The 27,406-nt window shown below is 41.3% G+C and overlaps 1 protein-coding gene across 1 annotated transcript; it reads right to left on the bottom strand.

The window, feature by feature from the left end:
• Window positions 1-2,313: 2,313 nt before the first annotated feature.
• Window positions 2,314-27,039, bottom strand: atp1a3b (ATPase Na+/K+ transporting subunit alpha 3b). The gene is made up of 23 exons (XM_085366432.1): window positions 26,983-27,039; window positions 26,747-26,839; window positions 12,093-12,170; window positions 11,254-11,313; window positions 10,926-11,129; window positions 10,599-10,712; window positions 9,571-9,705; window positions 9,309-9,426; window positions 8,414-8,682; window positions 7,986-8,184; window positions 7,615-7,859; window positions 7,324-7,516; window positions 5,486-5,661; window positions 5,260-5,396; window positions 5,014-5,164; window positions 4,304-4,472; window positions 3,874-4,028; window positions 3,659-3,782; window positions 3,244-3,389; window positions 3,030-3,160; window positions 2,777-2,878; window positions 2,600-2,691; window positions 2,314-2,342 (listed from the first exon to the last, which is right to left on the bottom strand). Exons 2-23 carry the CDS (start codon window positions 26,750-26,752, stop codon window positions 2,314-2,316), a joined length of 3,033 nt encoding a protein of 1,010 aa, XP_085222558.1. The 5' UTR covers window positions 26,753-26,839; window positions 26,983-27,039.
• Window positions 27,040-27,406: the final 367 nt, after the last annotated feature.

Raw genomic sequence — 27,406 nt, forward strand, 5'->3', positions numbered from 1 at the left:
ATTTGCAGAAATGTAGCATATTAATCAAAAAAGTAGCTGTTCCTTCATATAAACACACTGCCTGCACTATTATTTTTCTATCAACTTAAAAGAGATGGCTTTTGGGAAATGGAGCAATAATCCTTTTGTATGTTGGTCCTGCTGAGAGCGAGCCTCATCTCTGAACTCATTTATGTTGGAGTCAGACAATGCTGACACGTATAGAGTGGTTTTGGTGCATTACCTTGGGCTGCCGCCAACTCGTCCCCCTATGGCACTTGAACATTATGCAGTCTTGTAGGTTGAAGTGCATATATTTGCAACACTAGATGGCATCTCATCCTAAAATTCTTATTCTGTCATATTCTGCTGAGCTATACTCTCATATGCATAAAGCTGTACTGCATGGGCAAGGGTTATGGTGTTTTGCATATATTTCATCATGAGGAAATTGCTTTATTACAAATTTGAATATATATTTGCTGAAATCAAATATAGGTGCAATATTCAGGGGTTGTAGTCTACTAAAATTGTTAATGAATGCCAAATATAGACAGGAGGTAGAAGTAATATGATGTCAACTGGTCAGTATTCATGAATGCAGGCGACAAACTGCCAGTTCAAAGATGCAGTTCGGTGCTTCCGGTGGAATCTATTGAACACAAAGTAATTTTTCTTGCAGGATTTGTTATTGTGTGTGCACCCAACGCTGATGAGCAGCACTCATTTGAGCCAAAAATATAAAATAAGAGAAAATATGAGCAACTAAACAAAAGTAAAGTTTTCTGTGGTACAAAAAGTAAATCAGACAAAGACACGCAGACAGATCTAGGTTGTATTAAATGTCTAGATGTTTTATTGGTGTTGGTTTCATTTATTTTACACACATGTTCTACTAGTTGTGTATTTTTTTTTTTTTAAATTCTCAACTTTCAACCCATTCAGCCACCTAAGACGGACCCAGCCCGAGGCCGCTGGCCCTTCACTGGTCTCCAACACATACATGCACACAGACCCGGGCACATGGGCTTATCATCTCCACTCACCACTCCACAGCACACTTCACCACATCATACTGGCACGCCTGCAGTGACAGGAACCACAAAGTCTTGGTTGGCGACTTCTATCTTTTGGTAAAAACACAACTTAATTACCATAAAGCCCTGCTTTGCTGTTACATGTTCGAATAGCCTCCTGAGAAACCAGCAAAAGTAACTGAAACCAAATCAAATACAAAAAGAGAGACAGATACAGTGTCTCTCACTTTTTTTTTCCCTACCTCACCAATTTTGTTGATCGTCCTCATGAATGTCTTTCTGGAGCTGATGTTCAACATTTTTTTTCCTTTATTGTTTCATTTAAATTCAGTATAGAATTATATAGATTTCCTAGAACACACAGAAAGATTGAGTTGTATTTACCAACTTGGGGGGGAGGGAGGTGTACTGTAATAGCTATTAACGAGGACAATGGTTCACACAGTGCACACGAACGGAGACAAACGGGGCAGGAGGGAAGGGAGGGGAGGGGTGTGAGATACAGAGAGGGAGGGGCGGTGGACGGGACGCCGTGCGGTGTGCTTCAGTGCGCCTAAATGAGGATAAGTCATTTTCACACACCTCCCCTCCCAACTTTGAAATAAAAAAAACAAAACAACTAAAATCATCAAAATTGCCCCCCTACCCCACATATTAAAAAACAAACAAACAACATTGGACATTAAGGAACAGAAGAGGAGGAAAATGGACGCGGTGAGAATGCCAGGAAAATGACCACTCCAATGGTCCTCCACAGACAGGAGGCGAAAGGTGGCAGTCGAAGTAGTGCCGGTGATGGGATCTCACTGTGTGACGTGTATATCTGTGTGTGATTGGAGGACAAGCAAAGGGTTGGCGAGGAGGTGAAAGAGGGGACAAAGGTGTACAGAAAGACGATGTTGGTGAAGAGGAGAAGAACAGGGAGGAGAAGGAGCTGGATGGCCCTTTTTTTTGCAGAGCATAGACACTCCCTTTGTATCATTAGCTCATTCAGATCTACATACACAATATGCAGCTGCCGTTTGGTAGATATATTGGTTTATGTACACAGCTGTGAGAGAACACATGCAAAGAGTATCATAGGAGGTGGGGAGAAAGAGGGCAGGTCGATGTAGAAAGTTGTAAAGGTGCTTTTGCTGTTTTTAATCTTTGGGGCAGTTGTGATGAAAATTGCTTCAAAGCGCTTTTTGTCTTTAAGGGGGCGGGACATCTGGAGATGTGTTTTGCCGAGGATGGAATGACCGGGGGAAGAAACAAGTGGAAGATGTGAGGGGCTTGAGCGAAAGTGCTCCAACGATCAATAGTACGTCTCCTTTTCCACCCAACCTGAAGCACAAATAGTAGAGAAAAAACACAGTAAATAAACAGTGCTTTTAGTAACTTGGGAAATTATTTTGATATTTAGACCCTACTGTCACCAGTTAGCTTAGCGTTACTTAACTGCTGCTCAATAATTAATACATTTCTGTTTTTGTTTATAATCTACAGAAAAAGTTAAACTACTCTCATCTTAGGCCTGATGAACCAAAGACCTTTAAAGAAACGCCCACTTAAATGAAAAAAAAAACAAAAACTTCGCTCACCTCCAGGGTTCCGGCGAAGGATGAGTTTTCGAGCTTCATCGTAAACAAAGATGAGAAAACTATAAGGAAATGCACAAAACCACCAGGTAGGCCTGTGGAGAGAACGAGAGAACTGCAATCAAGTAACCAGACAACTTGATCTTTCAATGTATTTATCTGTGTGTTGCTGAAACTCACTTTAGAGGATACATCCTGAGTGCCACATCCATGCCTGGGCAGTAGGACAGGAAGGCAGCCAGGGCTGTTTCTTCAAACAGGCCAAAGATCAAGATCTTGTTCCTGCGTTTAGAAAAGCCACATATTAAAGCCAAAAACATATCTACATAGATACATACATACATCTCGATTAGTATAATCTAGATTTTTTTTCTATGCTGATAAGATTGGCAGAAAAGACAACTATAATGCAGTGAATAGCTCTTTGACTTACTTCATGCCTTGCTGGAAGACAGAGTTGCGCCTGGTCTTGCAGATGATGAGATCAGCCCACTGCACTACCACAATACTGACAAAGAAGGCTGTGTGACATGTAAACTCCACGATCTTCCTCTGTTCATATGTCTGTGAAGGCAGGAAAGAACCATAATAGTAAGATGTAGTAGCAAAATGTGAAAACACAAAATTTGCACCTACTACACACTTACCCATTGCTGGCCATAGCTGTCTTCCAGGTCATTTAAACTGCGGTCGTCCCAGTTGAGTCGGATGCCTACTAGCTGAGAGGGCAGGAAACCATTTTCAGCCAAGATGACAAAGTAGGCGAAGAATCCTCCCAGAGCCTGGATCATACCTTAAGAAACATGTACACACATCGAGATTGAGTTACCAATTTTTAAGTTTTCTGATTTCCAAAATCGAGTTTCCCCCCTAAACACCGAGGACAGCTCCAAAGATAATCCAACTATTGTTTTTTGTGAACAAAAAAAAAAAAGAAAAAAAAGAGGGGGATAAAGTGATTTTTACAACAAAATGACTTCTAGGCAACTCAGATCTAACTTCAATCCACATCAAAGACAATTCACAGCCTGGATCAACAGTCACAATCTTCAGTTCACCCACCAATTTGTCCATAGGCAATGCTGATAAGCCTCTCATTCACCAGCTTGTCCCTGGCTGGGTTCCTAGGCTGGCGCTTCATGATGTCGCTCTCAGCTGCTTCATAAGCCAGAGAGATGGCTGGAACCTGAGAGTAGAAGAAGAAGACAGTATGAGCTGTATGTGAGCATAATGCTGCATTCATCATACTAAACAAAGAGTCTTTTTAAGCTCTTTACCATGTCAGTTCCCAGGTCAATACACAGGATTGTGATGGTTCCCAGTGGCAATGGGATGTTGACTATGATAAAAAATAGGAAGGGGGTGATCTCTGGGATGTTGCTGGTCAAGGTGTAGGCAATGGACTTCTTAAGATTATCAAAGATCAAACGACCTAGAGGGTAAAGAAAAGAAAAAAAAAGAAACAGTAGACAGTTCACGTCACATTCTGTCCAACTCTGACATCTCAAATGCAAGTGGATGATCGGGAACTCTGCTTTCATGCAAGACATTTTTTATTGGAAAAAAACAACAACCATTAGCATCTCTTTTCTTTCTAAAGCGTCATTTCTATCTTCCTCCTACGTCCTTTCTCAGATTCTCATTACAAAACTTTTTATTGATTTAAGCGTTCTTAGTCTTTCAGTGCTCTCCTTTGGGTCGTCTCACCTTCTTCCACTCCAGTGACAATAGAAGCAAAGTTGTCATCCAACAAGATCATGTCTGCAGCCTGCTTGGACACATCGGAGCCTGAGATTCCCATGGCAACACCAATGTCAGCCTTTTTCAGTGCAGGTGAGTCATTCACACCATCACCTGTCACAGCTACAATAGCACCCTAGGACAAATGAAAGAGAACGACATTAATTAAAGCGAATAAAAAAGCTGTTTTTGTCACATGTTTTCATTATTATTTAGCAAGGTTTTATTGAATTTAAGATAGTTTATTGAAATTATTAATTTCCAAGATTATTAAATAAATGTAATAAATTAAATATACATTAATACATAAAAATATAATATTGTATGTGCTTATATTTCGATTGTTACCACTTTATTTTACATTTCATTTTAAAGCTTCTTTTTAACATTATTTTTCTAGCTTTTGTACAGAAAAATGTTAAGTTTGGGAACTGTAAAAAAAACAATTAACAGGCTGGTGCATTTTTTGCATTAAAAATGAAAAAACATGGCCATTTTTAATACAATCTATCTCCCTGTGTAAAAGCAAGCTCTTCATCCAGTGGTCAAATAGTGCCATCTGCTGTTCCAAAAGTATATTGACACCTCAAAGTGCAGTCCCTGGAATTAAGCCAGTACATTTCCAAAAAGAAAACCTGTAGCTTCTTTTCAAGCTAGTATATTAAAAATGTTCCAACCAGTCGCTGGCATCCTTCTACAATGATCAGCTTCTGCTGTGGTGAGGTCCTGGCAAACACAATCTCCGTGTGATTCCTCAGGATGTCATCCATTTGATCCTGAGACAGATCCTTGAGGTCTGAGCCATGAATCACACAGGCCTTGGCGTCTCTAAACACAGACATTAAAATGTTAGAACAAATTTGCTTTCACTTTGTGAGACTTGCTGCTTGTTTGGTGTGTGTTTTTCTGTAAACGTTCCTTACCTGGGATTGACCTGGCTGACAGGTATGTTGAGACGAGCTGCGATGTCCTCCACTGTCTCGTTGCCCTCTGAGATGATGCCCACTCCCTTGGCAATGGCCTTGGCTGTGATCGGGTGATCACCAGTAACCATAATGACCTACGAGAACAACAAAAATGACTTCTTATTGGCAACAATAGACTAAACTTAAAGATCAAAGAAGTTTGTGTCGAATCTAAACAGCTTACCTTGATACCAGCGGATCGACATTTGCCAACAGCATCAGGCACGGCGGCACGGGGAGGGTCGATCATGGATATGAGGCCGACGAAGCAGAGATTATCTGTCTGGAAGTTAACATCATCTGTGTCAAAGGCAAAGCCCTTGGGATACTGATCCTCTGGCAGCAGCACGTGGCAGAAACCTGGAGCGAGGGGAAATGTGTGATTTAATGCTGTTTATTTAAGCATATTTTTTGTGGCTTTCTCTACTTTTTAAATAAATTCCACTACACTCCTTCCTACAGTTATAACCTTAAAGTGTTTTGTTTCAACAATTCAACAGATCATAATTTAAAAAAATTATGTTAAAGTCTTATAAATTAGTGAAAACCAAGAGAGCGGTATTATAATTCTAAAAAACAATTCTTGTATGCGATGCTGAATTAGCTATTTCAAGGTTTGTCACAGTTAATTTCCTTATTTCAAATAGGGCTTTTTGAGCTTCTAAAAGTATAAAACCTTCATTACATCACGCGTGATTTACATTTTCCTATTGAAAATGTGTAAGAGACAAAACTATTAGGTTTAACAGTATGTTAGAAATTAACTTACAACATTAATAACATTGTAAGTAGAATGGGTGGGGGTGGTTAGAAGAGGTTTAAAATGAATAAAACCAGAGGTTCTAAATGCAGTGGTTCTATCACAGCTGGATTATTGCAATTATTGTAAAAGAAATAAAAAAAACATTTCAACAAATTAAAAATAAATCTTCACGACGTGCATCATAATGCTCTTACAGAAATCATGTCAGTGATATGAATAGTAATCTAGGATGGGTAATTGCTAATTATATTGAAGACTGTTTTCACATTTAATGAACATACTTGTGAAAAATGATTTGCAACAGAAAATAACTTTACAATGCCAAAAGCTAAAACAAGTAATATACAGAAAACAGTAATTCACAGGCAAAGATTGGGTGGAAGTTCCTACCAGTTTATGTTAAATTAAGCTCCTAAAGAACGAGTCAAATATAAAACGGTGTGTATCAAAATTAGTAAGAATTGTAATTAAAATAGTTTGGATAATGAATACAGCGGATGTGTGCTGTTTAGTTCTAAAGTGTCGTTTCTTATAACCCTATTCTTGGAACTAAAGTAAAAGTATCTTGTAAGGAAGTGTCTACATGAAACTCAATGCTGTCTGCAAGAGGAGAGCCTTGTTTTGTGTTTACGTGTTGGATTGAGTGTGTTAAGGACCCTCAGGAAGAAACTCTCTGCGGCTGATGCTGATTAAACAAATAAACACAGTACAGATGTGTAGTAAAAATATATTAATGTCCAATTTGGATTTGATCAGTCTTTTAAAAACCAGTTTGACAATGAATTCAAAACCTGGAAAGTGGACGTTAACATGACCTTCAGAAGACAGCACAGGATGGATGCGTCCACAGATACAGGACTTGCTCGATTATAGTGAAAACCATAATCACAATTAAGCTGAGTACTAACATTAACATTTTCTTCTTTGAAACCAGTTAAATGGATGTAAAAAATAAATGAATAACAGTGGATGGATGGAACATCTGCAGCCTGGCATGAAGAAAGTTCGGACTTATCGTTTTATCTATGATCATGAATGGAAACCACATTTATAATAAAGTAAACACTCAATCCTTTGCCCAGAAGAACATACACTGCATCCGATAGGCTATTAAGCGATGACTAAAATAATACTTTTAGCTGAGCTACATTTTCAAATAAATTGTTATTAAATAAAATGTGTATTTTGGGATTTTGAACCTGATGGCCACACTGTCAAATCTTTCCCTCAGTATCCACCTTCACCTCTTTCGACCTTACCCAGTACTCTCTCTCCCAGTCCTCCCAGCTCCATGTAAGCATTCTGGAAAGCTTCCTTCATCTCCTCATCCATAGGCTGCTCCTTGCCCTGCAGCATGATGGTGGAACAACGATCCAGGATCCTCTCAGGGGCTCCCTTCATCACCAGCAAGTAGCGGTTGTCATTTGGATCTTCTGTTTCATGAACAGAAAGCTAGGGGAGGAGAACAGAGATAAGCATTAAAATGAGACCATCTGATGCATTACTCAGTGTATAACATATGTGTTCACCCATATTGACCCTTTACTCACTTGGTATTTGTTGGTGGAGTTAAAGGGAATCTCAGCCACCTTCTTGTTCTTATCCCTCATCATCCTGACTGAGCCGCATGACAGCTCGATACACTTCAGCAGAGCTGACTCTGAGGCATCACCAGCCACGTCACGCTTCAGGATGGACACTGAGTCTTGTCCAGCTTTGAACTGTGCGCGGTTACACAGAGCAGCAACACGAGAAAGAGACAGCCATGTCACAGAGCTCTTGTCAAATGCAGCACCTGCAGAAGGAATGTAAGAGTGAGAATTAATAAATGTTGTACTTTTTTAGTAATCATTTTTAATTCTTTTACACTATAAAAATATTTGAGCCATCAGTGTTGCCCGTATGCCGTCCCTTCACTTACCCGACTGGTCCTCTGTGGTGTCAGCCTCATGGATCTGGTTGTCAAACCACATGTGGGCCACAGTCATCCTGTTCTGGGTCAGGGTGCCGGTCTTGTCAGAGCAGATGGTGGAGGTGGAGCCCAGAGTTTCAACAGCTTCCAAGTTTTTCACCAGGCAGTTCTTCTTAGCCATACGCTTGGCAGTCAGAGTCAGACATACCTGCACAGAGTTCAAATTGTCAACTGATCCGTTTCCTCGATTCTAAAAGAAGTAATCTAATTATACACTAGCACAATATTAAACACACTAAATGAGAAGGTTTGTGTTTATTTCTATAGAATCTCCAAAAAGACCAGTGAAAAGGCATGAAAAAGAATCAGGCAAAGGAAAGCACTGAAATATGTAACCAAAAAAAATACAAAAATAAAGCAAATGTTTGCCTGCTTACAGTTACAGTAGCCAGCAGCCCTTCAGGCACGTTAGCCACAATGATGCCAATGAGGAAGATGACGGCCTCCAGCCAGGTGTAACCCAAAATGATGGCCAAGATGAAAAAGGTGACGCCCAAGAAGACAGCCACTCCTGTGATAATGTGGATAAAGTGCTCGATCTCGCGGGCAATGGGTGTTTTGCCGGTTTCCAGGCCGGACGTCAGAGTAGCAATGCGGCCCATGACTGTGCGGTCTCCAGTGCAAATAACAATGCCACGCGCTGTGCCTGGTGTGGATCAAAAAACAAAATCAGAAATACAATCTTACAGGTGCAACAACTTTGTTGCATTAGAAGGTGATTTTTTTAAATTTTATTTAAAAACACATTTCTAAAATCACGACCTGACAACTGGGTTTAGAGATAAAAAAAACAACAAAAAGAGCGCAGTGACAATATTGTGTGTAAGGGGGCGCCAGTTTAGCTCAGTAGTTAAGCAGGCAACCATACAGGCATGCCACATGGACAGAGCGCTGGGTTGGAGTCAGACCCGTGGCCCTTTGCTGCATGTCGGATATTTCAAGCAGAAGAAAATTGTTCACAATGTTTATGGGTTTCTGGAGAGGTTTTTTTTAGTTAGTGTGTCATGATTTCTAGAAAAAAATCACTATGGCTGTGTTCTATTTGTTTGTTGCTTCATCTAGTTCTAGTACATTAGTATGTTCTAGTTTATACAGACTTAGTCTCCAAAGTTGATCAACTTGCCAAACGGCCTCAAAGCCCATAAAGTTTCTGGGGTGAACTGTCCCTTTAACTGTGAACTTTATCGCTTTGTTCAAACTGAGGGCTTTAAATTCAACCACAGTCCTGCAAGGTAACAATAGCATGCAGTGTTATTGCCATGGTGACAATACCTTCAACACAGTTTGTGGAGAAGAAAGCAACGTTTCGGGTCTCCAGGGGGTTGTCATGGGTACAGTCAGGTGACCTGCTCTGAGGCTCTGATTCTCCTGTAAGGGAAGAGTTATCTACCTGTTGGGCAAAAGAAAATGTTAAAGTTTTTTTTTTTATTACATATAAAAAGAAACAAAAATATAAATCTATGCATGTGACTGTGTGTGTGTGTGTGTGTGTGTGTGTGTGTGTGTGTGTGTGTGTGTGTGTGTGTGTCTTTACCTTGCAGCCGTGAGCTGAAGTCACCCTGATGTCAGCAGGGATCCTGTCTCCACCCTTCACTTCAATCAGATCTCCGGCCACCACTTCCTCAGCATTGATCTGCACCTTCTCACCCTCACGGATCACCAGTGCTTGCTGCAGGAGAGGAAATAATGTCATTCATGATGCCAGAATTACATTTAGAGAGCTCCATGTAGATATGTTTGACTTACATACTGTAAGTAACTAATTTATAATCAAAACACTGGCAAGCACCATCAGTTTATTAAGCCAACAGACTTAATAAACTGATCCGTAAGGCCAGCAATGTTGTGGGGATGGAACTGGACTCCCTCAAGGTGGTGTCGGAGAGGCGGATGCTGTCCAAGATAAAGACAATGTTGGATAACACCTCCCACCCACTCCATGACATGTTGGTCAGTCACAGGAGCTCGTTCAGTGAGAGACTGAGATTACCGAAAAGCACCACTGAACGACACAGGAAATCATTCCTGCCTGTGGCCATCTCCCTGTACAACGCATCCACTTAACACACTGTTTGCTGCTACAACTACACATGTTTCTTTTCCAGCTATTTACTTATGAGTGACTTATGTATGTATGTATGTATGTATGTATGTATGTATGTATGTATGTATATATATGTATATATTGTACTATTCTTAGTTAGCGTATTGTCTGTCTTGTCTTAATGTTGGTTTAAAATGGAGCACTGTAACAAAAAATAATTTCCCCCAGGGATCAATAAAGTATTCTGATTCTGATTCTGATTCTGAAACTTCTTTTTGTGTATACAGCTTTTATTCTAAATCAGAGTGGCAAGTAGAGAGGTACGGGAGAAGCAGTGGGGGGATAATTTCACACAGGCCTTGACTGACATGTTAAATGTTACTGTAGAATGGAGGCAGGAGGTTTCTTCAAGTAAAAGCTATATGAGTAGTGGCGACAAGGATGTCTTGTACGCCTTCTGCTGTCCTTACAGCATAGATTACTTCATACTGTGTGTACGGGATCAAGCACCTATTTACCTGAGGTACCATGTTTTTGAAAGACTCCATGATTTTAGAGCTCTTAGCCTCTTGAAAGTATGAGAAGCAACCGGTGATGACTACGACAGCTGTGAGCACAATACCAAGGTACAACTGAAAGGAGAGAAAATTAGAAATATGTTAGTGGGGGTGGTTTGAAGCCACCGAGTGCAGTATGTGTAAAATATTTACTGAGATGTTATTTATGTTAATACCCAAGAGTCTTAGGTGTGACGGGTATGTTAATGAGGTGCAAATAGGCCACAGATGAATATGTTTGGGCTAAACCTGTGTGACTAATTGTGAATGTGTGTGTGGGTTGCTCACGTTGTCCCCTGCAGGCTCGTCCTCGGTAGCTGCCTGGATAGCGTAGGCCAGAAAGCAGAGGATGGCGCCGGTCCACAGCAGGATGGAGAATCCACCGAACAGCTGGCGACAGAACTTGACCCATTCTGGGGTGGTGGGAGGAGGGGTGAGAGCATTGGGACCATCCCTGAGCAGAAACTCTGCGGCCTTGGCATTGGTCAGTCCCTGCAGTGAACCGAGAGGAAGCGGAATGTGAAGTTCAAAAGCATTTCTTTGTCACAAACTCTAACCATGAAAAGTACATCACTGCCACCTGGTGGCAAACTGGGAAAATGCGTTGTCAGCTTACCTGGACAACGTCAGTCTGGAATTTCCTGCATACTTCCTCTACAGACATTTTGTGTTCCGTCTGTTATTAAACCCCCCCCCCCCCCCCCAACAAACAGAAAAATAAAAACAATGTAGATTAGAATTTCTTGTAGTTCACAATTTTATTTGTATTTTTAGTTGCATGCAGAGATATTTTGTGGGGAAAACTCTCCAGCTTAAATTTATTCATGGAGGAAATTTTGATAAAAAAAAAAAATCTATCGTTTTATTTTACAGAAGGAAATTCAGAAATCAACGCCATGCATGCAGTTCACCTGAGGGGTAAGAGTATGTGGTAACGGCAGCCAGGTATGGCGACCATGGTGTCTGTTTCTTGGGCTGAAAAGTGGGACGAAAATGCCGACTTCCTCATAATAAGTCCCCCCATCTTACCAGCAAAAAATACAAAAACGTTTGCGTGTATGGGAAAATAATTTCTTCTCTGTCCGAAAAAATGCTGCCAGTTTCCTTCCATTAATTCCATTCTGAAAGAAGATTTTCTTCAAAAATACATCCTTGCATCATTTCAAGGATGTTAAAAATTTTTTTTCACAATATCATTTAAAAAAAAATATTGAAATACTAAGAAAACTGCACACGAGCGATCAATCATCCTTTGACTGACAGGAACAAAAATGAACTGACCCAAAACTTTGCCCATGACCAGACCTTTGTATGGATCCACTCAACAGTGACAATTAAATCCAGCAAGATGGAAACAGAGTGCAGTAAAACTTTGTAACCTCTAACACACATCATAGCAAAACTCAGTTACTACTACACAACTATTCTTAGAAAAAAAAGGAAGCGTTTACTTACAATGGGTACTTCCTTCTTCAGGTCATCCATGTCCTTGGTTGCCCCCTTCTTCTTCTTGGGGGATCGGTCATCTTTGTCCTGTGTGGTGGCAACGCGGTAACTGTCTGACTTCCCATACTACAGACATACACACATGTTTTATACATGCCTGTGGACTAGATAATGGAGAGAGCAGCCCTTGTCCTCTTGGTTTGTTATGTTCATTGCAGCCATTAAAAACTACACTGCTCTGTAAAATATTAAAACATTTGTAAACTGATGCGAGAGCAGCCTTCTTAAGAGTATTAATCAGCCACTGACTGCAGCTGAATTAAAGGCAGTGGGCACTGCTGAACTGGCCTTGATGAGATTTGTTTCATTACACAGCTAATAACGTTGTATCCTTGTGAAGTGGCCTTGAGAGGTAGTAGTAGTATAATAATGGAATGTATTTTTAGTTTCTGAGGATGATGTTAGCTAAACAAAAAAACCATGACTAGAGCAGGGCGATATGGCCAAAAATATTTATCACGATATATATTTGAAAATTTGCAATAACGATATAACCGACGATATAATTGATGCGAGACAAAATACAACTCCACAACATTACTAGCGCAAAAAGACAACCTTCCATTTATTTTCACTTAAGAAGCTGGTTTTTATGTACATTAAAGCTTTATAAAAATGTAACAGTGCAAATGCAAATTCCTTGCTGAAAGTTTAACCAAAAGGCATTTCCAGTAGAAATGGGCTGACATATCCTGAGCATAACCATATATAATATCCACTGAAGTTAAAAAGAGGTGCTTTGCAACATTAAACTGCAGTGTGCAGTACGTATTTTTCGGACCATAAGGTGCACAGGATTATAAGGCACATTAAGCGAAACAAAGCAGTCAGATAAATCAAACTTTATTAAACTCATTCTTCTTGCTTCCTCCACTTTTGAGGAAATCAATGACTGGTTGTGCCACAATTTTCTCCAGCTAAACAAAAACAAAACTGAGGTAATAGTCTTTGGCGCCAAAGAAAAACGATTACAGGTCACCAGAGAACTTCAATCTATACATCTAAAAACCACAAACCAGGCGAGAAATTTGGGTGTAGTGATGGATGCAGACCTAAACTTAGAAAAACACATTAAGACAATAACAAAGTCAGCTTACTATCACCTCAAGAATATATCAAGGATAAAAGATCTGATGTCTCAACAGGACCTGGAAAAACTAGTCCATGCATTCATCTTTAGTAGGCTTGATTACTGTAACAGCATCTTTACAGGTCTACCTAAAAAATCAGTCAGACAACTACAGCTCATTCAGAACTCTGCTGCTCGAGTCCTCACTAAGACCAAAAAAGTGGACCACATCAGTCCAGCTCTGAGGTCTTTACACTGGCTGCCTGTCCGTCAGAGGATAGACTTTAAAGTTCTGATGCTGGCCTATAAAGCTCTGAATGGTTTAGGACCAAAATACATCAATGACCTCCTGACCCAGTATGAACCATCCAGATCCCTCAGGTCATCTGGATCCGGTCTTTTATCAGTTCCCAGAGTCAGAACCAGACACGGAGAAGCTGCATTCAGCTTTTATGCTCCTTATATCTGGAACAAACTCCCAGAAAGCCTCAGATCAGCTGAAACACTCAGTTTATTTAAATCCAGGTTGAAGACTCACCTGTTCTCAGCTGCATTTGAATAAAGCACCAAATCCACACTTTAAGCTTAAATTTCAAAACTTACATTTAACTACTGATTTTATCTACTGTTCTGATTTTATCTGTTTTGATTTTATATACTGTTGTTTGTTTGTTTGTTAATTAGTTAGTTAGTTTATTTGCTTGTTTTAATCAATTTTAAATCATGCTTTTTATTTGTTCTTGTTTCTAATGTCTCTGTAAAGCACTTTGAATCACCTTGTTGTTGAATTGTGCTATACAAATAAACTTGCCTTGCCTTGCCTTCTGTACCATTGTTTCATTAATGTTGAATTCTCTGGCAGCTGCTCTATTCCCATGTTGTTGCAGTATATTAATGACTAACCTCGTATTGTGGATGGATTATCTCAGTTGTTCTCCTGACTGAAGTTTGGTCCGTTTACAGCATCCTGCCATGCGATTGCATTTGTCTCTAACCATGAAGAACCTTCACGTTAACTTTTATAAGTGGAAAAGTGTTAGTGTTCGTCCTCCAGCTTCACTGTTTATGTTATGCTAACATAGCTGTGTCGCTAGCGATCACGTAGCACATCATTATATACCAGCTAGCCCAACTTCAGTAACCCTACAAACGTCACTGCTGTTTAGTTTCCTGTCTTCATTTATGTTGGAAGTGATAGCAGAGCTGTACGTTTGATTTTTTTCAGAAATCTCTCAGTCAGAACATGCAATATCATGCTTAGGTAACTAGCGAAACTAGCGAGCTAACTTCCGCTAGCTTCCTGCTAACTTCTAACTCCGTTAAATGTAATAACTTTTGTTTTCATGGATGCCTGGAAGTTAAACTTTATAGTTACACCTGGTAAAGCAGCAATGCTGATCGTTTTATTAAAGATGAAAGACGTGATGCTGCAGTGTTGTTTGACCTGAAGCATACGGAGTTTAGGACCCAGATTACTCCCAGATTTAAGAGCATCTTAGTCCGACAAATACGACAATAACAACGGCCGCTTGCATGTTCTGCAAAAAATGTGCTTTGTTGTGTATCTGACGGACAAACACCAAACCAGTTCCACATCACTGAAGTTGCACCATTTTTACAAACCAATTCTGGTTCATCTGTTTCACTCAACAATCGGCCATGTGCGTATGAAAACAAAGGCACTGCGCATGCGCGTTTTACTCCCATTCTATCGCGATATTTCATTTTCCTATCGTTGCCTAACATTATACCGGTATTACCGTGAACGGTATAATATGGCCCAGCCCTACCCATGACTATAAAAACCTATTATTATAAGCATTGTTAAAGAATTGAAAACATATTACCCGGGTGGCTCGGTTTTGCTCAACCAAATATAAAACTGGGTTAGGAGTGAATTATCAACACATCAAAGCAAGTGCCTGCAGCCCGATCTACCCATTTGATCTCCATTGATCAAATAATGCTCCCTTCAATGACCACAAGATCCTGATGGACACATCAAAACATAATCTAGTGCAAATGGTTTAACCTTGAGGTCTTAACAAATCACTTTTGCTCCTTTTCATTTACTTCTCCAGCAGTGAGCATTAACGACATAAGAAAGAGACAGCGAACAGGAAAATTGAGTTTGCAGACTCATCAAAGCGTTTCTTACCAGACTCTTGCATGCACTACAATACAAAACCATCAGAGCCACTTTGATGTCAAGAAAAATTAAACTGCGTGTATACGCAAACATGCAGACACAGACACATCAGCTGTCTTTACTCTCCTCTGCCTGCTTTACATCAAATCTATTATTCCAGTTACCAGAGGTGGGACCAAGTCATTGTTTTGCAAGTCTCAAGTAAGTCTCAAGTCTTTATCCTCAAGTCTCAAGTCAAGTCTCAAGTAATGTCAGGCAAGTCAGAGTCGAGTCTCAAGTCACTGGTGTAAAAGTCCGAGTCAAGTCACAAGTCTGAAACTTTGAATTTCAAGTCCTTTCGAGTCTTTAAAAAAAACAAACGAAAAAATAATGTTGCAGTTATATGCTAAATGTAAATATTAGACCATGTAATTTTAAAATCTGTGTTTTTCTCAACACATACAAAATAGTGAACTTAGAAAATATACACAAATTGTGAAATTGCACCTCTTTAAAATGCAGCTCAATTAAACCTAGCTCCAAGAATAATTTTCACCGACAGTTCTGAGATACGCTGCATGTTATTCTTGGATGCGGTTGTAGGACCAGCTTTAAAATCGCATGACAAAAATATCATACACATTAAAAAAAACTGTATCACCAACGTAGCCTGGAAAACATTTGCTAGTTAGATGAAGTCAGCTATCTCATCTTAGCATATTTATATGCATATTTATAATTATACGGTTCTTGGAGTGAGTGCATACACTCATGAAGTTTAGTAACTTCCGGTCACTGCAACAAGCCCAGGTACAGTTTACCGACGGATGGGTGCAGGACCTTGAAATGCACCGTGTAGAACGAAAGACCATCGTACGTATCATAAGTTTACCAGTCTCACAAATAGTCTTCATAAATACACATTCGTTAACCGTTTATTAATAGGACCTTTGAGCTCAACGGTAATTAATTAGTAGTGGAAATAATTTCTGGTAGCATCACAGAAATGTAGCAGTGACAATAATATTGTATGCTGTAATCGTACTGGGCAATTAGTGATACAAAAAACCTGTTTTATCCTGTGAATAAAAGTATGTGTTTTTGTCAGTGTACCATAATAACAGAAGCGAAACGCAATATTGTGTCAGGACAATTTACTATTTATGCACAATAAATAAAGGAGCATAGCGCGACAATTTCTGTTCAGCGCCAGACTTGCTTGTAACCTATATCACCAATTATGTTAAGAAAAATGACGCATTAACTACAACAGCAGACTGACCTTTGTGTAAATGCTTGGAGCAGACTAACCTGTGAGCTGGAGTGTTCTAGGACGTTATATTTGATCTTTGAATGGCTGCAATCCAGTCGCCTCTTTGTTACTTCGGAAACATGGCTCGAACAATTTCTCTTCCACGACGTAATCCGATAACAACCGATCTCTTTACCCGTCGGCTTCCCGTGGCTGTCATGCGACCGGCTATTGCAGTTAATAATACAACAGCTTCTTGACATTTTTGTGTTTCTTTTTATCGCTGTGTGACTGAGTTCAATTGAAAGCCTGCGTGCGCTAGTACCGCTTGCCACGAGTTCCCAGAATCCTTTGCGGTTCTACCCGTGAATGACGTCACATTTTCAATCTCCATATAATATGCATGTTAAATTTTATATTTGGGGTAAAATATCAAGTCTTTTCAAGTAAACCGGTTCAAGTCCAATTCAAGTCCCAAGTCATTGGTGTAAAAGTCCAAGTCAAGTCACAAGTCTTAGAACATTTTTTCAAGTCAAGTCTAAAGTCATAAAATTAATGACTCGAGTCTGACTCGAGTCCAAGTCATGTGACTCGAGTCCACACCTCTGCCAGTTACTGTAAATCTCCCCTTAGAAGATGGCTCACTTTGTTTAACTACACATAAGTGAGCTATTTATAACCTCATTTCCTCCATCATTGCATTTTCTGATCCTTAGTCTATAGCTGTAATTCTAGCCTGTTGTCTGGAAGGAGAGTAGTCTGACCTTTGATGAGCCTCATCCATACAAATCTGCTTCATCAAAGGTCAGAGGTGACATGGAGTGACAAGAACTCCTCCCAGGAGATGCAAGTGGGTTCGCTCACTGATCCAACCTGGTCATCGGGGGAGTTGAGCTTGGTGAAACATCATTTTAGTGAAATATACAGTATTGATTCCACGCAGGGGATTGCAAAATTAAATCCCCACAAGTCAAACAGAAAAGTCAATACCTATCGACTAATAAATCAATAACAGCAGTCATTTTGTGTCAAACGATAAAAAAAAAAAAACGAGGTTAAAGGTTAACCTGTAACTTAAATATGATGAAGTGCTGAATGTGTGCTGTTGTTCACAGGGAAAAATACACCCTCTAGTGGTATAGCCGGGTTGATCACTCCTGCTTGGTCACTTTATTTAAATCTGATATTGTAAATTAGATATGAACTGCTTATCTGACCTCGAACATAATTAGTCTAAAACAAGTTGGCCCTTTATCCAAATCAAACGGACACATTTACAAAAGCACCTGGGAGGGGGTATGAAACGAGATCCCGAGTCCTCCGCACATGTTGACATGGAAACTCCCACACCCAGACCGCACCAAAACATACACCCCTGCAGTTACACCAGTGTGCGTAATAAAGATCAGCCTGCCAGTGAATTTTCCACTTGAGCTGTAATTGTACTGCTCTTGTGCAAAAGTCTTGTGAAATCATGTCTCTGCGTATTTAGTCTGTATGCAATTGTTACTTAAGACCTGCCTTTCTGGTTGTGCTCATAACTGAAAAAAAAAAGTATTCATGAAGCAACACATGCAAGACATCTTGGGAAAATTGCCGACCAATTGAGGGAGTGCTGCTCTCAACGACCACTGCTGAATTCAAAGCAAACAATAAAACCACTCGTTCAAGCATGTCAAGCAGAGAGTAGGCTGTCAGAGCGAGGTAGCTGTTTGACTGGACTACAAGCACACACACACACACACACACACACACACACACACACACACACTTCTGCAACAAAAGAACAGGTGAGCAAATCTCTTGTTGCAGCAAGACTGGGCAGGCCTGGTGAGACAGAGGGTAAGGGAGCAGAGACTGATGCAGTGGAAAAGTACTGCTGCTCATCCCCTCTGAGACAGACCCTGGGCATGTGTGTGCTCGTGTGTCACGTCTCTGAAAATGACAAAGAGGAAGTGCTTGCTCATACATGTGTACACACACATGTGAACGTGCCTGTTCAGACTGAATAACAGTTAAATATCTCTGATCAGAGATCAGAGGTGTTGAATAACATGGAAAGTTACAGATTTGCCTTCTATTCAAGTGTAATTTAGCACCATTGTTCCAAAGACAACAGACTGATGGGTGCTTGTGAATCATCTGTCAGACTTTTTATTGCTGTTGTAGATAATTTTTTCCACAGAGAGTGACTGAACACAGCAAATACACATTTAGGGAGCATTGTTAGCTCAGCAGTGCACCTGCTCCCCTGTGAATTTGCATGATTAAACTGATGATATAAATATGGAGACAAAGTTCTTTCTCTTTATGTCGCACACACAGCAGACAGACAATAACAGTGGCTGGCAGGGGAGGGAGAGACGAGCCTCAAACAAAGAGAGAAATGTGGTGAAAAGTAAAGACAGAGACATGGATGACAGACAGGATTGGGCACACGGAAAAGGAGACAGCAGTGGGAGGTGATACAGCGAGGTGGAGAAAGGATCAGCGAGTGAGTGAAAGCACGAGAGGAGCTGCTGTCACCCTTCTCTCATGCTTCTAATTAGATATTGACCAGCAGTCTGTCTGCTGGCTCCATATCAGTGTTTGACCCTCAGTGACCCCACTCTAATAGATTGCGCAACTGCACTTATGCTATGTGTATCTTTTTGAATGTGTCCTCAAATGCTAATAGATTATATTCTCACTTTGGGTGTCTGAGTGTGCCCTTATGTGAACGTTCATTTGCAGGATATGAATGAGTTGTTAGCAGCATGAGTCACATAGGAAGTGATATCTTGGAAGCTTATCCTTTGTTTCGCCTTATTTACAGAATGTTAAGTGTTTTAGCTTTGTGTGCGCTTGGCACTCAATTATGACAAAGGGTTCAGCCTTTAAACACGTTGCAAGATGGCTTCACTGCACCTGATTTGCAATAGTTCTTCTTGAGTTATTTTGCAAAAACAAAACAAAAATTGATTTAAAAGGGACATCACTGTCAGCTGATATATATTTTTAGATCTTTATATCTCTCTTGACATTAGCTGTTAAATCAGGTGCTCGAAGAAGAAGAAAATATGCCATGCAGGAAGAACACGTGCTGCCTGTGTTTTTCTGTCCAGCTGTATCGCACAGCTCTGGGTAATTCAATGAGCCTCCACTGTCCTGAGGAAGGAAACGGAGACCCGTGGCTGGAATTACAGACACTCGCTCTTTCACAATATCACAAGCAAACAGAGTGATGGACAGACATATCTTTGGCATCATCAGGAAATGGAGAAATTCCATGCTCCTCTGTGGATAACGGAATGCAATCACTCAGATCTGGTGATATCCTGATTGATCAAAGTGTGTTTCAAATATCAGTAACTATCTTTTCCCCCTGCATCTGCATGCGCGTTTGAGTCTTGCACCGGCTGACCAAACTACACGATTTGCCCTCATGTGGACAACACTGATGAGCAAGCGTGTTTGGAGGGCAAGTAACCATGGAGACCGGCATGGCCATTGACATGGTGAATCTCAGCGGTGGCCTGGTACTCCTCGGATCCCCCGATGTAATCCAGGATGAGCAATAATTGATGCACCTGTAACTGGACACTGTAGTCACTGCTGTATAACGCTCACAGGCGATCGATTTAAGGAATAAATATGTGTCTGTGTCTGTGTGAGCAGAGGTGAGTCATTGTATTGGCTACACTCCGTATGTGCAGCATCTACACGCATTGCGGCAGAGAGAGTGAGGGAGATGTAGAGTGAATAAAAGAGAGACCCAGTCACTGTACGGTAATGTGATAATACACAAAAGATAAGAAACTAAAAGTCAGCGAGGCCTGAGAATGAAAGAGAGTGTTGTGTCAGATAACGGCACACTTTCTACCTCGAATGACAGAAATGCAGGAAGTGTCGTGTTGTGTTTAGGAGTGGCACCTGAGAGACGATTTATTATTATGCAAAGTTTGTTTAGCACGACAAGTTGAGGCATGAGAACTGATAGCGGGTTTCACTGGAGCTGGGAAGTAATTTTCCTTCCTCTTTCCCTGCCATAAGGCAGAACAGAAACCGGTGCTTATGAATGCACAAACACAAGAGTGTTGTTTCTTTTCACATGAGGAAGTGGTTTGTAGATGGAAGAAATACATCTACGCCCAACATTTTCTTCTTAAAGTTTTCTTTTTTTCCAATGACCACAAAATCTGTCATACATGTCATATGAGGCTAGCCTTCTTCTTTTTCCGCAGACCTGACTCATTCAGTGATAACGTCATGTCCTCTGCACCACATGATGGTGTTACTGAGTGCTTCTAACATGACTACTGAGTGGTAAACAGAAGAAAAGTTTAAAGTAAAGTCACTCGTGTATGACTGGATGCATACGTTTTGTTTAAAGGTTGCATTGAGTGGAGTCAGCAAAGCCTCTCAGCCGACTGTTTCACACACATAGACCAACGAGTAGAATTAAAAGTTGTGAGAGCTTAAAATTTATCATGCTTACATTTTTAAAGCATGTATTTACTGTGAATGTCCATAAGCTGCTCTTCTAACCTAAAATGATCCAATGAAAGCATTTTAAAGTTAAAAACATTGAATTTTACTAGATAAAATGTAAAAACTAATAAAAGTGTTCACCACATAAAATCTTAACACTGTTTCAGTAAGTGTGTGTGTGTGTGTGTCCCTGTGACTCGTGTATACACCCTATGGTACTGAATGCATACGTGTGTGCTCGTGTGTGACACCTTGCAAGGTCATTGGGCCATCTGCTGTTTCTTGCAGTAGGATGGAAGGGCTCGGGCCCACAGTAGGGGGCTCAGGGTAGCGACCCATGGCTGTTGGGATTATTTAGTCTGATTACTACACTGGATTAACCCACCGTGTTTCTCCTTCTCTTTGTCTCTCTCACTCTCCTTTCTACACCATTCTCGGGCATAAATGAATTTTTGTCATTGTATCGCTGTAGCAATCGTTTGGTGAACGTCTTTATAACAGCACTGGGTAAGGAAATAATTAAATTGTCACTGTTAACTGACGATTAGTATTTGAAAAGGAGACCACCAAAGAGCTCTTGCCTCTCTGTATCAGCCCTGAGAGTGATATGGAGTTTTCTTATCTTTCTGTTTAACAAAGTGAAGAGACATCAATAGGGAGAGACTGCAGATACCAGACTTGAAAAAGAAGAAAGGGAAAACCCTTCTGAAGGAAACAGACAGAGGCGGACCGGTCCCTACTGACATTCCTTTAATACTGGAGGAAATGAAATGTATGTATGATAATAATAATAATAATAATAATAATAATAATAATAATAATAATAAAAAGACTGTGGCTGAGTACTGAAACAAAATCTTAATCTCAGGAAACACAAACACACAAAGAGAGATTAACTCTGTACAGCTCTTAAATCATCCACTTTGGGGTGGCTCCGAAAACTAAAAATAAACAAAAGCAAGAAACATAATCACTGATAAGTCGAACTGACAATCTCAGCTTTATCTCAGCGTTATAACCCCCCCCCCCCCCCTCCCCTCCCCTCCACTCTGCTGCCTTGTGTCCATCTGCCTGTCCCTCATTATCTGCATCCGTTCAACCCATAGAGACCGTTTGTGTGTAACTGTGTAACTATAGTTCTGTACGATGGACTGCATAATGCTGGGCACTGTTAAGGACTTTAATACTACTGTCTGTGTGTCTTGGTCTGAGAGTGAATGTTGCCTGATTTAGACTAGTATTAAAACCAGATTCTTTGATCCCCATAACAGAACAGAGAACACCCGACTCAGAGCGGTCAAAACATTTTATATTTAATTCTTTATTCAATCATCTTCCGGAAGAGAGAGAGAGCCCTGCACAGCCCAATGCCAGTTGCAGGATCTCTAACATTAGAATGACATAAGAATGTCTCACATATAGGTGTTATTTTGGTACTTTACACGTCACACATAGTTTCAACAACTCCTTATATGTTACAAGTTCCTCCTTTCTGGCTTCCTGTATTTATTAATATGCTTGTATAGCTCTACACTAACTTCCTGTTTTTCAGTCTGGCTGAGCACTTAGCTGAGCACCTTCATTACTAAAGTACATCAAACAATATAATCAGAAAATAAGCACTAAGAATACATTAATTACATGACACTAGTATTGTAAATCTTAATTTCTTGGCGCTGGTAGAAAACATGGCATCGTGCCACAGTGTGAGAGAGGGCACCTCAACTATCAGGCAAGAGGTCACACTGAGATATGCAGATGTTAATGATCTCACATCTACACGCACCAGCTGCTGACTGCAAAACTACCAAATACCTATTAACATATCCCATTAAAACATGCAGGGTCCCTCATGTAAAGTCTATCAGATGCAGGAACGAATGGAAAATGCACAATTTAACAGTCAAGATAAATTTACAGAAAAGAAAAAAATTAATTTCCTTGCAGAGTGCTGCAGCTTAAATCGTAACAAACAGAGAGCTAATGACCTCATTTGGGTCTGTGATAAGCCTTTGTCCACTGTGGCTGCCCAGTGTTACATGTTCTCCTTTAGTGTATTCACAAAGGGACACACACATCTCCACGACAACACCCTGAATTAGTCATGTTGCCGTAGTCAGGCAACCTAACCCTCCTGACTCGGTCTCTTTATGGGAGACCATCAGCACGTTAATGTTGCAGAACTGTTGGCCACATCAATCACTCTGTCCGTCTACTGTAATTTTGTTCTACAAGTAATGTAGAAAGGAGACAGCACTGACCTTTACATTTTATTAGAATTACACGAGCTCGCAGCTCAAGTCTAGTCTTATTAGTTTTAAGCTAGCAGGGAGGCTAACTCTAGGGGTGTTGCTGAGGCACTACAGAAATCTATCCTCAAGCAGCACTCTCACTAAAAAAATTGCTTTGATTACAAAGGACGTCTATTGATCCAAGTGGCTTGACGCGAGCAGTGGAGGTCCATTTCAAAGAATCACCATACTGACCTTAACTGACCTCTGGGCCACAGGTCTATGATAAACTTGTGTTTCATTAGATCTTTTATGCTTTTTTATTGGCTCTTGCAACGTGCAGGACACATCAGCTGTGGTTCAGTGCAGCCTATCTGCATCAGGCAGCAGGTGCAATGGGGAGGGATGTGCAGCACTCTGCACCAAACTGAGGGCTGGGCTTCTGCAGCGGACACACATATCCAACTCCTGAATTACTTTCTGTTACACCTTCCAACTTCTTTTCTATAGCAGCGCACACTTCTCTGGTACCAGTTTGAAAGCCTTTATATCATAAGGTAATGAATGAATCCAGTCTTTGAGGGGACTTATCTTTATCAGGAGCTTCTCCTCAGCCACACTGCACTAACAGCAGCACAGACACACCCATCACCATCAGCCATTATGGCCTTTCTTAAAAATCCTTTCTGCTGCTAAATCACCTTAATTTCTTTTTTCCTTACTGGGGTTTAAAGACAATCCCTACATCCCTACCTCTTCACCTCAACACTAACTGTTCAATCATGAAAACAAAAATTATTAAGACCTATTATGCTTCGACCCAAGTACATCCTTCCTCTCCTCATCCCATTTCTCTCTGCTCTCCCGGTTAACCAATATGACCAGGCACAGAAAGAGGAAACATGAGCTGCGGTATTGTGAGCCTCAGGTGATTATCCTGTAACAGAATATACATCCAACCACCCCTCCCCTCAACATATGCCACCTCCTTCGTTCTAAATCCCTCTCTCTTTCTCTCACTACTCCTGCAAACCAACCACCACTAATCTGTCTTTCCTTTCTCTCTGTACCCGTTGTTCTCTCAGCAGTGGCACATTCCCTTCCTTTGTGTCATGAGTTTGAAGATAAACAGCTGCAGATGTTGCATGTGTGCAGCCCTTCCTCGACATCTCACTTTACATTCCTCCCATGGACTCATCCTCAGTAACTGCATCAATGCAGAAAGGACAGTGAGAAAGATGAGAAGGTGACCTATGTGTGCGTTACATCATGCTCTTTCCTTAGAGATTGTCCTCCAAATTTAGAACGTATATCTCTGTGTCTGACAAAACGTGCCGGTTGGTTGCTCTATTCTCTCTTGTTAACCGGGTCCTTTCTGCGTGGCTGCTCGTGCCAGCCTATCACAGCCTTTTACAGGGAATTTCCACACCAGAGGCCCCGCCCCCGGTTTGAAGCAGAAGGAACGTCGCAAGCGGTGCCCCCTGCGGCCTTGGGAAAGGACAGCTGGCAATGCTATAGGACAGTGCGCTAGTGCGAAATCCTCAGACGGAAAGAGGGACAAGTCAGTGCTGTACATCAGCACAAGTGATGACACTTTTCCATACACAGCTCTATTCCATTATCCATCCATCTTTTCCATTTAGGGTAACCTCAGCGCCTTAAGCGCAAACACATTCGGCAGGCTTGCATATACTTTCTTTATGATTTAAGACATCAGAAGGGAAGCTCATATTCCTTATTGATCTGTTCTATAACAGCAGTCTCCGAGGAGACAGGACATCCTCTGAAATGACAGTCCATTTCCACTCAACGTCCCTCTCTCACTGCTTCAGTGAACTTCCACACAGCAGCAGCAGCAGCAGCATCAGCAGCACATGCGTAAGCACTTTTTTTTTTTTTTTGCACTCCCATCCCTTTTGACGCAGTGCCCACTATAGCTTCCACATCTATAAGAAGACACTGACATGGACCGGAGGCTCTCTTCTACCTCCCCGGAATCCAACACACTGAACCTCTCTGTTGGCGCAGAAATGTCAGGCTTTGCAGGGCAACATTAGCTGGTCTCACTGTAATGAAACCGGCTTGCACTGCCTCCGCAGAGCTGGAAATGTCTCAGCTCCGCATGGTCTTCCTACTGCAGCGTCATGCCACCGCATCGCTCAGTCGGTGCACAGGGGTTAAATATTACTACTCTTTCATGGCGAGGCGATGGAGCCGAATTGCGCAATAACTCACACCACCAGCCGCATCTTGACTTTACCTTGTATTTTTCCACCAGACTCCATACTGGTCAATTTACACGAGTGATAAGTTTATCCATATACCCGGAAACAGCTCAAATGCGTTTAATAGCTTAATGGATGCGCGCAGTAGAAGAGAGCCCTCTAAAGTCACACTGACGAACCTTATTGTCATTCTCCTCGTGTAGCCGGCTGGAGTCGTCGTTTCTTTAATCTGTGATGTGTGTAAATGTAGTCACTGCTGGCGATTATCGAGTCCCTGTTATGTCACAAATTAAAGGGGAAATAGCCTAAGCTGGTGAAGCGCTTATTCGTGGTAACCGCATTATGACGCACGGGTCAGCGAGGGTGCCGAGGATGGACTCCTCAGCTGATAGCGTCCAGTGTAAGTACGCGGCGTGCTCATCATCCTCACCGGACAGTTGCTTCGCTTGCGCGCAAACAGATGACCGCAGAAGGGGGGGATGCCAGCGGGGTTTAACGCAGCAGAGGGCAGGAGGAAGGTGGAGGTGGGTGGGGGTGGGCAGCGAGGGCATGAAGGAGGTCATAATGCACTGCGGTCTTTAATCATAAAGAAAGTGCATGCAAGTCTGCCGAAAATGTGGCAAAACTCAGTATTATTTTTAAACTGCAGCTTAATGATGGGGAGGGGAATAACCTTAACACGTGCTCCTCCTCTAACACACAGGAGCATACAGGAAGAATAAACCGATTAGGCCTATCATGGCTGGCAAGGTTATGGTCAAAGTAAGGCCTATACGACTTAAAAGAGCCTACACATCTGACACACCGACAAGCTGGAAACATCACAGACCTACAGTACTTAGATATAAGACTTTGGCATTCGTTTCTAAACATTTCATCACGGGGGCAGCAATTAATGAGAATCCCAGTACAAATTAGCCCACACGAGCCAGAAATAATAACTGATCCAAGTCGAATGAAAGTGAACAGTCCAAAAGAAGCTCGTTTCCACTACTGCACTAGATAAGAGCTCGTGGCTACATCAATTTGTCGCAGTCTAGACCGGCGTAAAACACAGTTCCGCATTAGAGTCAATGTCACTCAGACAAACGGGATTTCCATTAAGAACAAAAATGACATCACGCCTCAGTTTGACAGCTTTTCTTTAGGCTTTAGGCTACCTCTCACTTTTCAGGCCACTTCAGGTGGGCTACAACGCAGTAAAAAAGTTGGAATCGCCGGTTCTTACCCCCATGTTGACGCAGTCACTCTTTTCCTCTCAGGTGATGCACGGCTTGAGAGGTGTCAGCCCCTCACGTTGAACTATATCAAAATGCCTTGCCTTGAAAAGCAAAAGAAGATATGCTCAGTTGTTTTGTGTTGCATAGGTGGAAAAAAACACAGGTAAACGACGTCAGACAAGTTATCTATAGCCTAAGTCTGACAGAAGAATTGTCTTTGGTTTAAATAAACTGTCTCTCAAACCTTCGGCGAGGTTAGGCTGCAGTTTCCCCTTGTGGGACGTCTTTCAAATGAAATTCTGCAGTCTCAAGCGGAGCATCACGCGGGGAACCGCTTCCTCCCTTTGCTCTCTGATACTTGTGGCGAAAGACCGGCTAAACTAACCAGCCACCTCCCTCCCCATTTCTGCCGACATCACTCCGCCGGTGAAAGAAGCGAATCGGTGAATCGAGAACTGACAGAGCTGGCCAATGATAATTCTGAGCGCCTCCGACCAGTGGTATTTATCCTACTCCACAAGCCAGCCAATAGAACTATATAATTCTGCCCCTCCTGCTTTAATGCAGAATTCCGAGGCTTGCAGCCAGCAGCATCGCGAGTCTCTATCCTGAAATTTTGTATAAATGGACGCACAAGGTTAGATTCTAGTTGTCGTGATTGTGTTTGT

Source organism: Diplotaxodon limnothrissa, linkage group LG11 (genome assembly GCF_057381915.1).
Source record: "Diplotaxodon limnothrissa isolate DT_005_m linkage group LG11, D_limnothrissa_male_GT1.1, whole genome shotgun sequence".
NCBI lineage: Eukaryota > Metazoa > Chordata > Actinopteri > Cichliformes > Cichlidae > Diplotaxodon > Diplotaxodon limnothrissa.